At 32.5% G+C, this 16,564-nt stretch overlaps 4 protein-coding genes across 7 annotated transcripts; 1 reads left to right on the top strand and 3 right to left on the bottom strand.

Moving 5' to 3' along the window:
* Positions 1-122: 122 nt before the first annotated feature.
* On the bottom strand, positions 123-7,932 carry LOC116350384 (protein mono-ADP-ribosyltransferase PARP16). Its single transcript, XM_031782172.1, has 4 exons — positions 7,206-7,932; positions 998-1,207; positions 792-933; positions 123-720 (listed from the first exon to the last, which is right to left on the bottom strand). Exons 1-4 carry the CDS (start codon positions 7,620-7,622, stop codon positions 380-382), a joined length of 1,110 nt encoding a protein of 369 aa, XP_031638032.1. The 5' UTR covers positions 7,623-7,932; the 3' UTR covers positions 123-379.
* On the bottom strand, positions 1,201-6,882 carry LOC116350336. Its single transcript, XM_031782103.1, has 2 exons — positions 5,167-6,882; positions 1,201-5,046 (listed from the first exon to the last, which is right to left on the bottom strand). Exons 1-2 carry the CDS (start codon positions 6,785-6,787, stop codon positions 1,304-1,306), a joined length of 5,364 nt encoding a protein of 1,787 aa, XP_031637963.1. The 5' UTR covers positions 6,788-6,882; the 3' UTR covers positions 1,201-1,303.
* Positions 7,933-8,307: 375 nt separating the features above from the next.
* LOC116350377 (uncharacterized protein MAL13P1.304-like) lies at positions 8,308-9,943 on the bottom strand. Its single transcript, XM_031782161.1, has 2 exons — positions 9,677-9,943; positions 8,308-9,546 (listed from the first exon to the last, which is right to left on the bottom strand). The coding sequence occupies exons 1-2, from the start codon at positions 9,821-9,823 to the stop codon at positions 8,422-8,424; spliced, it is 1,272 nt and encodes a 423-aa protein (XP_031638021.1). The 5' UTR covers positions 9,824-9,943; the 3' UTR covers positions 8,308-8,421.
* A 278-nt stretch (positions 9,944-10,221) lies between these two features.
* Positions 10,222-15,995, top strand: LOC116350394 (peptidylglycine alpha-hydroxylating monooxygenase). Of its 4 annotated transcripts, none has more exons than XM_031782185.1 (9): positions 10,222-10,516; positions 11,992-12,249; positions 13,665-13,722; positions 13,976-14,063; positions 14,130-14,211; positions 14,290-14,422; positions 14,578-14,626; positions 14,701-15,024; positions 15,084-15,995. In XM_031782185.1, the coding sequence occupies exons 2-9, from the start codon at positions 12,115-12,117 to the stop codon at positions 15,253-15,255; spliced, it is 1,041 nt and encodes a 346-aa protein (XP_031638045.1). In that variant the 5' UTR covers positions 10,222-10,516; positions 11,992-12,114; the 3' UTR covers positions 15,256-15,995. The 4 variants fall into 4 exon arrangements, with proteins under 4 accessions (XP_031638045.1, XP_031638067.1, XP_031638059.1 ...); XM_031782207.1 differs by lacking the exon at positions 10,222-10,516 and adding an exon at positions 10,573-10,623; XM_031782199.1 differs by lacking the exon at positions 10,222-10,516 and adding an exon at positions 10,982-11,110.
* Positions 15,996-16,564: the final 569 nt, after the last annotated feature.

Below are 16,564 nucleotides of genomic sequence, written 5' to 3' on the forward strand. Positions count from 1 at the left end.
AGTTTGATAAAGTTCGAAATTAACGAGAAAAAATAAAATAAAGTTTAAAATGAAGAAGCAAACAAGGATATTTCCATGAATGATGGATATATTTTTTAAGAAAAAAAAAAGAAAGTAGTGCGTAATTCAATGCAAATAAACGTTGTGTTTTAATTTACAAAATTTTCCGTTTTAATTTTTTATACACGAGTTTTTTTTCTTCCCTCTTTTCTCTCAGTCTCTCTCAAAGCAAACGAAGATAATCTTACATAAATAAGAATAGTTTTTCATCATAACAGTACACTATTTAACCTAAACTAAATGAAAGGTTTGCAAATGTTTTTTTTTACAAAAATAAGGAATTATAAGATAAACTGAGCTCTTTTGATTACATTGACATTTAATTAAAGAATTTTTGAATATAATTGAAACCAAGCGATTTTAAATAGTCGATAGCATTGGTTGTAGCCTGACGCATATATTGTTTCATAAAATAACCGTGTCGTGAATTGGAAGCGCCAATTATAAGTAGCATAATGGCATATGCAATCATTGCTGTTATCCATTTATGACGATAGATCCACAACAACATTTTATTTTCCGTAACGTCACCTTGGGCCAAACTGGAATTCATCGGTTTTATCATCACAGAACCGTAGACAATAAGGTAACGCACGCGAACTATTTCATTGTTTGTTATCACAAAATATTTATCGGGAACTCCAGTTTGATTACTTTTTTCTACAGTAAAAAAAGGAATTACTTTTAAAATATGTATGTTTTTATTTTTGTTTTCAAATCGTGTAATTTACCTTTGGTATGACATTTTAAGTGAGTTGGATGTTGAACAAATTCGCATATGGCTACACATGAACATCCATAGCTGGTTGGGCTAAACATTAAACTGACATGTGGTTCAGAAGACAAATAAATGCCTTCACCATATAATGCAGTCTAAAATGAGATATCAATAAATCAATATGATTGAATATCGTTAAGCTTTTATTATCAAATTCACCTTGCACAAATGCTGTTGTAGGCCATAGTTTAAGATTGAATGAAAACTTTCTAATTTGCTGCCATGATAGCCAAAGGTGGTTGAACAATTTGTCTGATGGCTACGAAATTTTTCTTCGGCAATCGAATCTGCTGGTGATGTCACTTCGAAGATGTGGTGAGGTCTTGGACCAGGCACAACCGAATTTACTTTTTGTAAAACGCTATCAAACTATTTAGAAATAAAATTGGATTGATGTGTTTGCTCTTTTTTCTCAGATTGAAATGAAATATTGTCGCTTAATTTGTGTGAAATGAAACTGTGATGTTATCCGGGTATAAATTGAATTCGACAGAATCCAAGTTCATAACCGATGGCATATAATTTTTGTTGTGATTCATTTGGATTGATAGCAACGCGTGTTATTCGGCCGAAAGGATGCATTTTAAGTATTGGACTTCTGGTATTCATTTTTGGCGAAAGAACTGTGTTCTCAAAATCATTGAATAAAATGCAAACGTTTGTGTTTGCTTGTTGATCTTCGTCTGGTGTCTGTTCATCTAGAAATATGTCGGTACAGCTGAGAACTTTCTGTTCAGAGCTTTCATCGAATCGATCGTGTAATAGAAGTTGTTGAAAGTTAATCATAAACAAGTCACCAACTTCGTTGCCAAAAATGCCAGTATTTAACCAATCGCTGAAACCAATATTACTTGGTTCACATTCATTTAGTAAGTTTGTACTTGTTGGTTGATTGTTTGTGTATAAAATCGGTTTGATGTGAAGTCCACCATTTTGTTGGGTTAGTGCTGCATCGATTATTGTCAAATAGATGGGCCAATTTAGTGGCCATGTTCCCGATATGATGCGACTCTTGAATATCGGCGATGTAAATGGTGCCAGTTGAGGATCTTCTAAATCATATAATCTCATTCGACGATCAAGACTACCGACAAGAATCCAACGAACATTTCCATCGTTATCTGAACGGATATCCAATTGTGTTATAAGTGATAAAGAACCCATTAATGTGTATTGGGGTAATAAAATTGATATGTCATGCGATGCACCCTTGTGTGTCATGTATGTCGAATTTAAATGATCAAAATTCCAAATGGCAATCAAACCAGTATTGTAGCCAGCACATATCACTTTGTGACCTTTTGTCCGAGACCATGATAATTGTGTGATTGTTTTAGGTGTGTTTTCTTCGTTTTTCAAACCAATCTGAAGTCTTATGTCAGCTTTTAGCTTAATAACTGTTGACGTATTTGTTTTGGCTTTGGATACATTGTCGGGTATTGAGATAATATTCACATTGCCATTTGTATCTGGTACGGCAACGATGGCCAATCGTTTTGACGCAACATACGCATCGCTTGGGCAAAATGATATCGAGCCAATTGGTCCATCTTCATATGCAATGCCATACATGAATGCTGTTTTCTCAATCTCTTTGCCCGTTGAATTCGTTGAAATGCTCCAAATTTGAATTAATGATTTGCACTTTTCCGTTGGTTGACAATTCGTTTCACTTACTGGCTTTGTATTTGGGCCTTGTGAAACAATCGCCAGCATTTGATTACCATTGTAGTCTTGCGGAAATGGAATCCAATCGGCCGTTATAACTTTTCCACCGCAAAATAGAATCGATGTTTTGTTTTTGGTATGTGTTGTTTGTACGCTTTCAAATAAATTCAAATTATTCCAATCTTCATTGCCGTTTAGTTCAGATTTTTCACGTTGATATTCATTTTGTGTGCGACAAAGAAACTTTGCCGATTTTGTACGTAGAAGGCCGAGAAATTTATTGACTTCACGTTGTGGTAGACGTACAATTTCAAATGTATTTCGCAAATGATCTTTCAATGCCAATGAATCGTGATCGTAGTTTTGTTCAACAAATTCCTTTGTCCAAACATATGATTTTTGATTAAAACCCGGCCGCGAATTGAGTAATCGGGTATAAAATGCTGATAACATTTCCCAATAAACTGGACAATCTTCTTCCATAATACGTTTTAATGGGATAACGTGTTTTCGTTTTAATGGCTTGTTTTTTCTTCGTCGATCACTTTGAATATCAAATTCGTCTAAAAATTCACCATCACTACTACTGCTGCTGGCCGATTGTCCTTTGAAATCGTCATCATTATCATTATCATCCTCCTCCGATTCGTGTGCTTTCAATTCTTCTGGATGTGAAGTTTCGATATGTTGTACGATTGCATTGCGTGACCGTTCCGTTTTGAAGCATATTCGACATTGAAGTATTGACTCTCGACATTGTAGATAATGTTTGCGTATTTCAACGAGATCGCTTGCAATGTATTCACAGCTATCATTTGTACATTTTATGAAATTTTCTTCGCGCAATTGATTTGACCAGTTTTTGAAGGTGCCGCCAGTGATTTTTAAACCGATCTTTATAAATTCATCAGCATTCTTTGCGATTGGTTGTCGTTTCTTTATCATTCGCTTTGGACGACCACTTTCCGAATAAACCACTTCCACAACTTGTTCATCTTCTTCGGCTGTTTTAACCAATTGATCGGCTTGCTGTTGTGCCATTTCCAATCGTCGAACCGGACAAAATGTTTGTTGATGTGATGCCAAACTCACTTTGCGATAAAGTTTTTGACAAAATTCACATTTTGCTTTCAATTGTTTTGCCTCTTCGTCGGTTAATCCACATATTTCAACATGACTGAGGTAACCAAGCGCTGACTTTTTCTTTTCATTACATTTTGGACATTTCACATATTGTACCTTGTTCACTTTCATAAATCGTGTCATAAGTCGAACCTGAGTATTTGAATCATGAACATCTATTGGCTCATCGATTCCCTTACGATATGTTACACCAAAATGTATGGCCACATGTGCTCTCCATTTCGATGGAAAAATCTCTAATTCACAATTGCCACAAATAAATTTTGCACAATTTGTGGGAAATTGTTTTGGTCTTCCTCTCTTTTTCTTTGGCGTTGGAATTTCTTGTGATGTTGATGGAATATTTTCGTCCGATGACACATTTGTTTCTTCGGATGAAACATTTGTTTGATCGAATGATACATTTGTTGCGCTTGCACTCTTTCTGCCACGACGCTTTGGAATGATTTCCTGAGGCGATTTGAAATGATCATCCTGAGATACATTTGAATTGTTGTTAACAACAGCCACATTATCATTCGAAGTATTTTGTATTGTTTCATTTGAACTTTCAATGATGGAATAATTCGGTTTACGACCTCGTCGCTTTGGAGCGTCTTTTATCGGTGTTTCTTGTAATTGAATAATTTCAGGTGTTTCCGTATGTTCGATATCCGTTGAAACGTTTGATTTTTCTGCAAGTCTTAATGTTTCGGCAGTTATTGATTTCTTAGGGGGTCTTCCCCGTCGTCTGGGAATCACTGTTGGCTCAATAACAATTGGTGTATTTATTTGTTCATCCGTTGAATCAAAAGATATATTTTCATGGCTCACAGTCTCTGGCATTGCATCAATTGGTTGTGTATTGACTTGTTTTATGGATTTTCTTCGACCCCTTGTCGATTGAACAATTGGCGTTGAACTTGCGAAAGATTCCCCATACTCTGTATTGAACACAGGTTCGATTACACATTCATGGGCTGGAATGTCAATGTCGGGAATGATGTATTCAACCTTTTTATCCCGACCACGTTTCTTCAACGGTTTTGGTGCCATGGATTCGGTTTTTATTTCGACATCAATGTGTTGTTCTTTTTGCGGTTCTGGTTTTGCTTCTACTAATAATTCCTTGCGTACTTTTTTCACTTTTGTAATTGGTTCAATGTCAAATGTCTTTGGTTTGATAACACGGCCAAATCTGCTGCTTCTTTTTGGCGGTTCGCTTGTAATATTTTCTCTGCTCATCAACTCGTCCAGTGATTGCTTTGTCGCATTCAATATTGAATTTTGAACCACAAAATAATCATTTAGAATGGTTTGTTTTGGCTTTCGGCCGCGTTTCGATATTACTGGTTGGCTAATTGCTTCTAATGATGGAGATGAATCAAATGTATTTTTTGAAGATTCATCGGATGATTCTGTAAAATCAAAAAAATTAACGAAATTTAATAAATTTTATTCCTTTTCTCCTCTCCACACAAATTGAAATATTCAAGTTTAATTTAAAAAAAAAAAGTCAAATGAAAATAGGTAAATACCTTGAACGGTTTCATTCAATGATTCTGGTACTTGGTTTAGATTTGAATCATCAATAGATTTTTCTACATTTGTTATCGTTTCTGGTATTTCAACTGGGGCGTTTTCATTATTGTCATTATCTGTCGATTGTGCCTTCTTTCGCTTTGAACTGTCCTCAGGCACAACATTACATTTCCGTTTTCTTGGTACAATTGAATTCTTTTCCTCTGCATGGGATCGTTCATTCTGAGCACATTTCGAATCATTTGTAATATTCGTGCTTTTGATTTCTATACTATCTTCCATTGGTTCGATGTGATCGTTCTGCAAATCACCGCCTACATTCGAATCGAATTCAATTCGATCATCATCTGAATCACTGTCAGACGGCGAATTACATTCGGTGCGAAAACTGTTAATAGTTGAATCTAAAAATTCATCAATTAAACGATCTTTGTCCACATGTTCGGTTAACATATCGAGGAATTTCTTCTGAACAAGACGTGGCTTCTTTGTTATATTTTGTGACTCAGTTTTGTTTGTTACCTCAAATGCTTGCTCTTTTTCGATTGTCAATTGAGCTTCTTTGATTAGTTCATCTAAATCGGACTCACTATCACTGTCCCATGAATCTGACGTTTGCGAACTATTTGACATGTCTGTATTATGCAAACTCTCATTCAATGTATCGGAATCATTTTCGTTTGCTGACTGATTTTCATCATTATTTTCATTTGAATGTACATTCTGTAAATGGTCAAATTGATTTCGCGAACACTTTAGTTCGGGCAATGAAAAACCTTTCAATGCTGTAATGTCTTTTACAACTGTCTCGTTTTTCGGTGGAGCAGCTACGTCTAAAGGTTTTAACGGTGAGGGCGTTAACAATTTGATAGGTGATTTGTCTATCAATTTTGCTGGTGTCTTTTCCGTACATTTTTCGGGTGTTTTTTCTCGTAACGTTTCTAGTTTGTTTGGTGATTTTTCGGATAGTTTTACGATTGACTCAGGCGGTTCTGATGGCGTCTTATTATTGATAGTTAATTTTTGCTCGTTTTCCGGATGAATGATAGCGGACGTACTTGGTGCTGTTAATTCATTTATATCAACACATACCGGTGAAACATACGAACACTTTTTACTATGAACTGGTGACGTAATTGCCGGAAAAATCTTCAAATCTAATTTATTTTCGTTGAGCAAAACATTGGATAAAACTTGAATTTTTTTCGGTGAACTTTTCGGTGAACGATTCGATAATCGATTTTGTATTGAATTACTTGGTGCTGTGGATGAATTAGCTACAATTGTTGATGGATTTTGTGATGAATTATCAACCAAAACAATATTTTTTGGTTGTGTTGATGTTGACGTTTCAATATTTTTCACTGTTGTCGCTGGCTTCTTTTCTTTAACATTGAATTTTGTGAGTGCTGACAAAATATTTGATTCAATACCTAATGCTTTTAATTTTTTCGAATCTAATGAAACAATTTGCTTGATGACGCGTTGTTTTGGTTCGCCTGAACTTGACGTTTGTTTACTAGCTGCATTTTGTTCACTTTGTTGCGCTTTGAATTCTAATTTTCTCATTCCAAGACCATTGTCTTTATCTGATGATGGTACACCTTTTGAATCCATTTTAGATGAAATATACACCAGATTCCATTTGAAATGAAAATCGAACCATTAATATGCACATGTATAAAAAAAACTCACTTTTCTACGCTCTTTTATACTTTGCTTATGTGCCTAATGTGCCAAAAATGTGACAGATCTGATGTGTTTCGAATGAAATAAACAGTTGTGTATTTTGTATTGGTGGCAGCACTGTGCAAGGTTCACTTTAGACCAACGTAAACCATCGACAAACAACCGAACAGACAAACAAATAAACAAAACAATTTTACGAACGCATGCATGTATGAGGAGCGATTCAAATGAAAACGATATGTCACAGTTTCATTTTACACAGTAAAACACATTCACGACGACATTTTCGTTTACTTATTTCAATGGCAAACAAAATTACTGACTGTAATTTTATAGTGATACTTACGCTTGAGCGATTTACACTCTTTAATATTGGTTGTTCATCTCTAGTGCTTATCAAACACCAATACAACAAATCGATCGTTTCATGATTAATAAAATTATCAGATGTATTTGGATGATCACAGAAATGCTGTAATTGTTTTAATAGAACACAAAAATCCGGAATATTTGCAGTTCGCTCGCGCAAACAATTGATGTCCAATATTTTATTGACTACGTATGCACTTGGAAATGGTTTAAGTAACGAGTCATATTTGTAATTATTTGCGGCAGCTACAAACAATGACCACTTGAATTCGCAAGCATCCAAATCTGCTTCAAGTAGTTTTTTAAGACCCTTTGCCTTGTCCACACAGTTAAACGATCCAATTGATTCGTTTCCATTACTCGAATTCATTGAATTTTGATCCATTTTTTGCATACCCTCTTTCTACATTAACTGTTTTATCAATCGCAATGAAATGGTTTTTGTTTTTGTTAATTTTACTTCAAATTTGATTCAATATGAGCTTGTCGATGTTGATGTTTTGCCTTTTATTTGATATACTGATCATCAATCAGATGTCGAAACCAAAATTACACGTCGACCAGTTTTCCTATTTCACTCTTTAAATTCGACCGAGTCATATATTTACCGATTATACAAAACGTTCATATATAAAAACACAATTTTGCTTAGAACTGCTTTGTACGATAGAAGATTCTTTTAATTTCACTCTTTTTCAGTATAAATTTAATAGAAATGTTTCAAATATTTTTTTTACATATTATTTAGGCTGTCAGATGAAGTGTATGTGTATGCTTTGTTTATTTCAGCTGTCTTCACTGTTCATAACCTTAAAAAACGTTTTGTAAACAACAAACATATTATGATGCGTGTTAGGCTTCATTTCATTCAGTTATTTTTTTTGTAATTTAATTCAAACAGTCTTTTAATGTTTAAATCTAAGAAAATCTCCAATGCTTAAAACTAATTGAATTGCAATAAATATTAAAAATACACTAATAAAACACTATCTACAGTCATTTATAATAAAACAATTTTTGAATTTTTTTTTCACTAAAATCGTACAGTAGAAATAACAGAATTCATAGTAAATGTAATGTTTTCTTTTTTTCGTTTTACTGTAAATTCAACTGAAAAAATATGTCGTTTTTTTAGTCAAAATATCCGAAAGAATCTTCGTGCGTGAGAATATAATATCACAATGATGATTTGTCTAATTTTGTGTTGAGGTTCTTGCTTCCGTTACTTCCGTTATGAATTCCAAGCTATCGATTTCTTCGCTATGGATTTCTTCATCATGAGGATCATCCAGAACATTCCGTCGCTGTTGCTGTAGAGTATTTACCAAAGCTACTGGAGCCACCTCAACATCTTGTGTTCCAAAATCTGCACCGGTGTTCTGTGAGAGATAATCTTCCAATTGTATATCTTGTACGGTTTGTTCATCTTCTTCGGTGTGTGTTATAGTACTTTCTAGAAATTTGTCAACGCATATATTCTGATCAGAGTCAATCATTATATCTCGCTCTTCAGTATCAGGGAAAACCAGTAAATTCTCATCATCACTATCACTATCAACATCTTCTTCATCATACTTTGCCATATTGCTTGTTCTCTTTGTATGTTGATTGATTGGTTGTTTTTTGCCTTGATTCCGTACCTCCTCTGATTCTTCATCATGATCAGAGAAAACGAGTACTACTTCATCATCATTACCATCAATATCGTTTTCATCATGTTGATTGACTGGTTGTTTTTTACCTTGATTCCGGACCTGCCCATTAGTTTGACTTTCGTCATGATCTTGTAAATTATTTGCAACATTTTCATCGTTCATATTGCTCATATCGTTGTAATTCACATCGAATACTGATTGATTGTCCTTGTTGTTCACTTCTCGATGTGAGGTGTCCTTAGTTTGTGTATTTATGACCGTTACTATCGAATTCTCGTCATTGCTTTCGGAGTTTAGACTTACTTCGGTTTCGGTTTCAGTTTCCAAACGACGAATACGCTCATATAGCAATCTTCGATATTTTATTTCATAATAAAATAATAATGAATCATCGATACTTTCATTTTGTCTTTCTTTATTTCGCTCCATGTTGACATATTTGTTGTAAAGCGTTGTTCCTTTCCGTTCCATTGCATGGTATATGTATCGTTTCTCTTTTGAATTCAATTCATCCATATTATTCTTTCGGAAACAAAGTTTGGGCCAGCTTTTTTCGACACCCACACACACTTGTCCGCATGACAAAACAACATGTGTTGGTAATTTCAAACACATTTCTTTATAATCTTCGTCCGTTAGTTTTGTAGCATTCTCCAATAAATCCTATAGCGTCCATTAAAAATAAAGAAAAAAACCATAAAATCTTCAGTATATAAAATACAGAATTAATTGTACATGAAATAAATATCCATCACACATTGCAACAATTGAAAATGAAGAAAATCACACTTACTTCGTCTTCTAACAGTGTTAATCTCTGTTTTGCGTTCAAAATTTCCAACGGTGGTAACTTCCATGGTGAAAATCGCGCATCATTCCAGTCGAATTCTTCGAGAAATTCGCCAATTTCCATTTCTGTTTCTTTCTTTTCTTTTTCCATTTTCTTAAATTAATTAAACTAAAATACGAAATTAAAACTATTAACCAAAACAATGCACAAAAATTAGTTGTGAACAAAAACGGTTTATTAAAAGCATTATTGGCGCTACAAAAATGTTTGACATTTCTACTACAGTACTAAATGTGTCATTTGGTCGTTTCATATCTTTTAGTACATCGAAATGTATAAATCAAAAGCAAACTGTTTTTTTTTTTTTTTTTGGTTTTAGAACAACGATTATGTTGTTTTGTACATTTCGGATGCAAAAAAGAACAATATTTATGAAATTGATATTATGGTCCTTTGACATTCAATTTATATAACGCAACGAAGAAATTACTTTTTTTCACACATTTCGGCCGAACATAACATATGTTGAATGTAATTACAATAATTCAGTGGTTGTTGAGTTCAACTGCGCAATGTTTGGTGTGCTTTCATTGTGCACACAAATACCTTTACAATGCGACATAATTCCATCTCATCTGAAGTCTGATCAGAAATGATTACCATTCAATGAACGAGCGAAAGAGACAATACAATCACACACAAACTATTCATCCAACCAAGAACAGAGACCAATATTTCGCACGATGAGACGTTTAAATGAAAAGACTACCAAACAGAGCTACAAGTGAATAACAGTCGAGCAGAGAGAAATGTAATAAGCTGATAAATTTATAGATATCAAAAGTATGTTTTATTTTATTAAAATTTAATCGTAAATCGTAGTTTATTCTCTTATTTGTGGTGACATTTTTTGCAGATCTATGTGAGATTAAAATCAATCAAAAATTAGTGTAAATATGGAAACTTTACAAGTATTTTGTTCTTGAACATTTAAATTTCAATGTGAAATATATGTAAACAAGTTTTTCAATCAATTATTTATTTATAGAAGTATTAAATATTATTGATATTGTTTTAATATGTGAATATATTCGTAACATATGTTTGAAATTTGTACAAAAATGAGAAGCATAGAAATGCAATTCCACCTGTTTGCTTGAACCGTAAATATTCGTATAAGTGAATTGAATGTAGGAAAAGGCCAAAATAATATACGCTGAACAGTTAAAAGAAGGCAAAAATAGGTGTATAAGCCAGAAAACTAAAACAGGTTTTTTTTATTATCATATACAAATAGTTTGGTACAATCACAACTGCGCTATTTGTATGCGATATGCTAAATAGCACGTAGCTTTGACGGTCACTGAAGACAGCAGGTACACTGCTGAACTGAATGGATACGAAAAAAAGAAACAATTCAAAATTGAATTCATATCGGTAAACGAAAAAATAAATGGTTGCCATCCTTTAAGTGAATAGTGATTATTAAAATTGTTTTTTTGATGTAATGTGTGAAATGGCACAAGTGTTAATAAGCAACAAGCAAATATATATATATGTGATGAAGAATATTCGGCCTTTGACGTCATTGCAAATCGTTGCATATACATCTACCATGTGTAACCGCTCTTGGAGAAAAAAAAGTTGCTACACAGTCGTCACAGTCCTATCGTTTTCGTAGAATCGTTTCATTCAGTGTCGCATAAATTGTAGCGGGTTTTCCCAATTTCGATTTCAAAATCAGTTATCAACGCCAAAATATTCTAGCATTTTCCTGTCAAGTTATTCATTTGTTATCGCTTATCGAATTCAGTTTTTTTTCATTCTGTTATAATTATTAACATGAATACAATCGCTTTGGAGCAAAACATAGGTTACAATTTGCATTTTGATTGAAACCGACTCTCACGGCACAATGAATTCATGACTTGAGTTCTACAAAATATTTATTTCGCATTTCAATTGACGAGAAATCAAGAATAGTGATAAAAACAAAACGTCTTTGTGTTATTAAATAGTGAAATAGGCTCAAACGCATCGATCGATTTTATAAAACACGAACTGCTACTAATCGAAACAAAAAAAAGAAGTCACATTTAAGATAAGGAATTTTCTAAAAATAAGATTAACTTACGATAACATACTGTATGTTCATAAATGATCTCTATCTTAATTAAGATTTGTGAAACGTATTGTGTCTATTTTTTGATAAATAAAAATTGCTAATTCTCTAGTTAAATCAAATGTCTGACTAAAAAAAAAAAGTTTTAAAAACGGTGATATTGATGGCCTTTTGTTGTATCTATTTGTACTTTCAGTTTTTGTCATGAGCAGCTTTTTGTTATATTTATAAAGTGGGTTCGACTTTAAGACAAAATAAATACAAACCAATCCAACAAACAACAGCAGATATATCAAATTTCAAATACGTCACATCAAACATGATCGAAGCATTCCATATGGTATCATTTTTAAGCATTTTGCTTATTCTAATAATTGTACATGCATCGCAAGCTTTAATTCCAAATGCCGTCGGACGTTTTCCATTTTTAATGCCAAATGTGCATCCATATCGGGTAAGTTATCAATATTACTAATAACAAATCTAGGATTTAAAAAAATCGGTTCTTTAGTTCTGTTTCTTACCAACTAGTTAGATGTTTACTTGCATTAGTTATTAATTTCCTTTTTTTCGAACAATTTGTTCACCAAAAATCTAATTTCCTAAAAGCTAAGTTTAAATTTTGGAAATAGAAACGATTGGTATTAATTTTCCTTGCAATTCCAAACGATCCAGAACTAGATAAAGTTACTTCTTAATCAATACATATGAATAAAAGAAACAAAAAGTCATTATATCTTACGAAATTTTGTTATATGAAGACCTGGTGGTTAGAAACAACTATTGTTATTGTATTCAAGTGCGATAATGATCTATATTTTTATAGTTACTACTCACGAGCTATTGCAACACACTTTTGAACGGATGAGCATAAAAAAGATAGTATTCGTAAAAAAATACAATGGAAATGCCAAATTGTTGCGGTAAATTGTTCAATTTTCAGAATTTGCCCGTTGACAATCTCTTTTCTCTAAAAAAACTGTTTGTTCAAAAATTCAAAACATTGTCAACATTTCCAGTGAATATTTTTTATGATAACTAATTTTTTTTATGTAATGTGATGATATTTGTGTGTGTATTCTTGGAATTTCGCAATAATAGGCTACTTTTAGAAGCGATAACCTTTTTCGTCGCTTAAGCTTGTTTAATCTGTCGAGGCTTGACAATCATTGAAATACACAATATTGTGAATTTATTCAAATTTATTTACTATAATGAATGAAAGTAAATTCTACGTCTCTTGTCGCTTTCTACCAGCGTCATTATTTTAACCCGCTAGTACCAGCTCGACAAAATCCAAAATTGAATAGACGAATTTAATTTGTAATTTAATGCTTACGGCACGCTATTATTTCCATTGTTTGTTTTTTTCAACGGTACATGAAAATGTAGAAATTTGATAAAAAGAAACACGCCATTTGTAATCACAAATCAATTAAAATTGGTAGCGACAAGAAAATTTGTTCAATTTGAAAATATTACAAACGATGTACAGAATTAATCAACTTTACAATGTCTAATCAGTCAAATGTGTGGAAGACACGATTTATATGATTCATTATGATTTGGATTTATTTGAGTTAATTTGAATCGGTTTGACAAGTCATTTGGCATTACAAAGTCAAAACATCAATTTCAATTTAATTTGAAGTGATTTTAAATATTTCCAATTTACTCACAAAGAGATTTATTTTAATGGAAATATTTTTCTTGAAGATTTTTTTTCTTTGTTGTGATTGGTTCTATTGAAATTGTTGTCTCTCCCTAGTCAAATCTATTCCAATGTCTCGAATATTTGCTTAAGTTTGAGAAATGTTTTCTGTAGAAATTAGTTTAGTAAAAATTATGCTTTTTTGTATTTATTTGCAGCCGGAGTTGTACTTATGCACACCAATCAGAATTGATTACACCAACAGTTATTTCATCGGTGAGTGGGTCATTCTTTTGTGTGTGTGTGTGTGTGTGGTGCCCAAGGGAGAATTACAAAAGAAAAGAATAAAAATAATCAACAAATTACTCAATTCAAAAGAATATGTATTGCGTTGATGATGCTCATCCATTTGCTGATGATGTTTGCTCGAATTTGATACAATTTAACCCACGCCCACACACGATTCCAAATGTGAAATTACGAAGTAATGTTAATGTTTTTTCTCCACTTTATTTTTGTATATATTCAGTTGGATTTGAGCCGAATGCAACGATGAATACAGCCCACCATATGCTGTTGTATGGATGTGGTGCACCTGGTTCCGAAAAACCTGTGTGGTAAGATAAAATCAAAAAATAAGATAAAATAAATGCAATATTTGTAAATTGTAATTTATGTCATAGGAACTGCGGTGAGATGGCTTCTAGTGATGAAGATTATGTACATGAGGTGGCAAGCCCTTGCGGGCAAGGTGCTCACTCGCAGGTAAATTAACTATTTTATATTGAATGGCGTTAAAATAATAATTTATTGGATGTTATATTTAAAAACCAAAAAAAATAGATCATTTATGCATGGGCCCGTGATGCTCCCAAGTTGGAATTGCCCGAAGGAGTTGGATTCAAAGTAGGCAAAGATTCACCAATTCAATATTTAGTTATGCAAGTACATTATGCACACATTCACAAATTCAGAGGTATGCTAGACAAAATCCAATAAACAATTCTTAACGCAAAATGATCCATTATTAGGCACAAGTTCATGGTCGAACTTGGGGCCGAATGTTTTCTCAATCATATTATCTATTATTACTTTTAAATATTTATTGGAATTTATGACATTTCTATTTAGATGGAAGTACAGATGATTCTGGAATTTTCCTTCACTACACCAAACAACCGTATGCATAATTACGCTTTTAAAAAGAAACAAAAAAAAAATGCATCTATTATTGTTATTTATTTTATCGCATAGACTACATAAACAGGCTGGTGTTTTGTTGCTCGGAACCGGAGGACTTGTACCACCCATGTCTGTTGAGAAAATGGAAACAAGTTGCACAATTGATGAAGATAAATTGATTCATCCATTTGCATTCCGTGTACATACGCATTCGTTGGGCAAAGTTGTATCGGGTTGGCGTGTTCGCGATGGAAAATGGACACTGTTGGGCAGACGTGATCCACTGAAACCGCAAATGTTTTATCCACTTAATAACACTGAACCAATTAGAACCGGTGACACAGTGGCGGCTCGTTGTACAATGCTTAGCAACCGAAAACGGATCACATTCATTGGGTAAATGAAAAAAAATTAATATTGATAAGCTTGATTCAGATTTCATTTTTTTTTATTAGGGCTACAAATGAAGATGAAATGTGTAATTTCTATTTGATGTATTACGTGGATAGTGGCGAACCATTAATGCAGAAATATTGCTTCGGATATGGACCACCGAAATATTATTGGATGAAAGATGAAAATTTACAAAATATTCCAGACGAAGAAGCAAGCCAATTAGATGAATAAACATGCGCACAACATAGTCCAATAGTTTAACAGTGCACAGGTCCATTACGTGAAAATATTTTTTTTTATTTTGGTTTTGTATCAACTACATATACAAACAAATTTATGTAAATATTTCGTTCACACGAATTTAATTTATCATTTAGTTTTATTTCCTGCATGGCGGGACAGAACAACAAACACGAATATAAAGAATCTATTTTTTGTAACATGCATGACATACAAGAAACAAAAAAAAGATTGATTATACTTATACACATATAGATGAAAAACATGCATAGCATTGATTTCTTCTAATATCATTTTATTTTACATCATCTCTGCACGCCTGTAAAATATGCTTAAAGTCTATACAACTTTTAACACTTAAATGCAGTACATTAATGTGATTTAATTCAATTTAATTTATTTGATATAAAGATATTGTTTATTTTTTATTTGAACAATACAAACAACTGAATCTTCGAATTGTAGTGCAAATGATAGTTTATTTTAAAAAAAAGATGGAACAATATGAAAAGAGACGATGTTATTTTTATAGAATCAAATGCAAACTATATGAAGAACAAAACAAAACCTATACACGAAACTAGTCACTGAATAAATATTTTCTTTAAAAACCAAGGATGTGACCAAATCGGAAGTACAAAAAGAAAATCTATAAAAAACTAAAGTATTTTCGCACAAATAATCCTATCTGAGCGGAAAATTTAAAAGTGGCCAAACGAGAGAAAAAAAAATCAAATAAATGACATAACAATGGTATTTTTCTAATGAGCACATATTTATCAATACAAACTTACGGGTACGGTTCAATTTGGCCACACCACACAATTTTCCGTTAAGAATATGAAATGGAATCTTTATTTGCGTCCCAATATATAAAAAAAAAAAAAAAACATTTAACAACATAATACTTGAATTTATAAACATGTAATTACTACCGTAAATACATATCCATTTCATAATCGAAGCCATGCATTAAAGCATTTCAATTCAAGTTTCAATATCATTAAAATGCATCTATGTATTTAATAAATATTCGTAAATAAAACGTCTAAATAAAATATATATATATTTTTTTTTCAATTATTTTGAAATATATGTGATTCAAATAGGAAAAGATGAAATTAATCATTGCAGGGCAAAAAATTGAAAATTACGTCAAAAACATCAAATTATTTTTTGTTCAACAATGCCGAATGAAAAGAATAAATAATATCTTTGTCAAACGAAAAATAAATTAATATTTATACTAATGAATTCAGACTCGTACATGTTGAATTGAAATTTTCTATGAATGCGGTAA

This window comes from Contarinia nasturtii, unplaced genomic scaffold (assembly GCF_009176525.2).
Source record: "Contarinia nasturtii isolate CC-2019 unplaced genomic scaffold, AAFC_CNas_1.1 Cnas_scaffold_129, whole genome shotgun sequence".
In the NCBI taxonomy this organism is placed as follows: Eukaryota; Metazoa; Arthropoda; class Insecta; order Diptera; family Cecidomyiidae; genus Contarinia; species Contarinia nasturtii.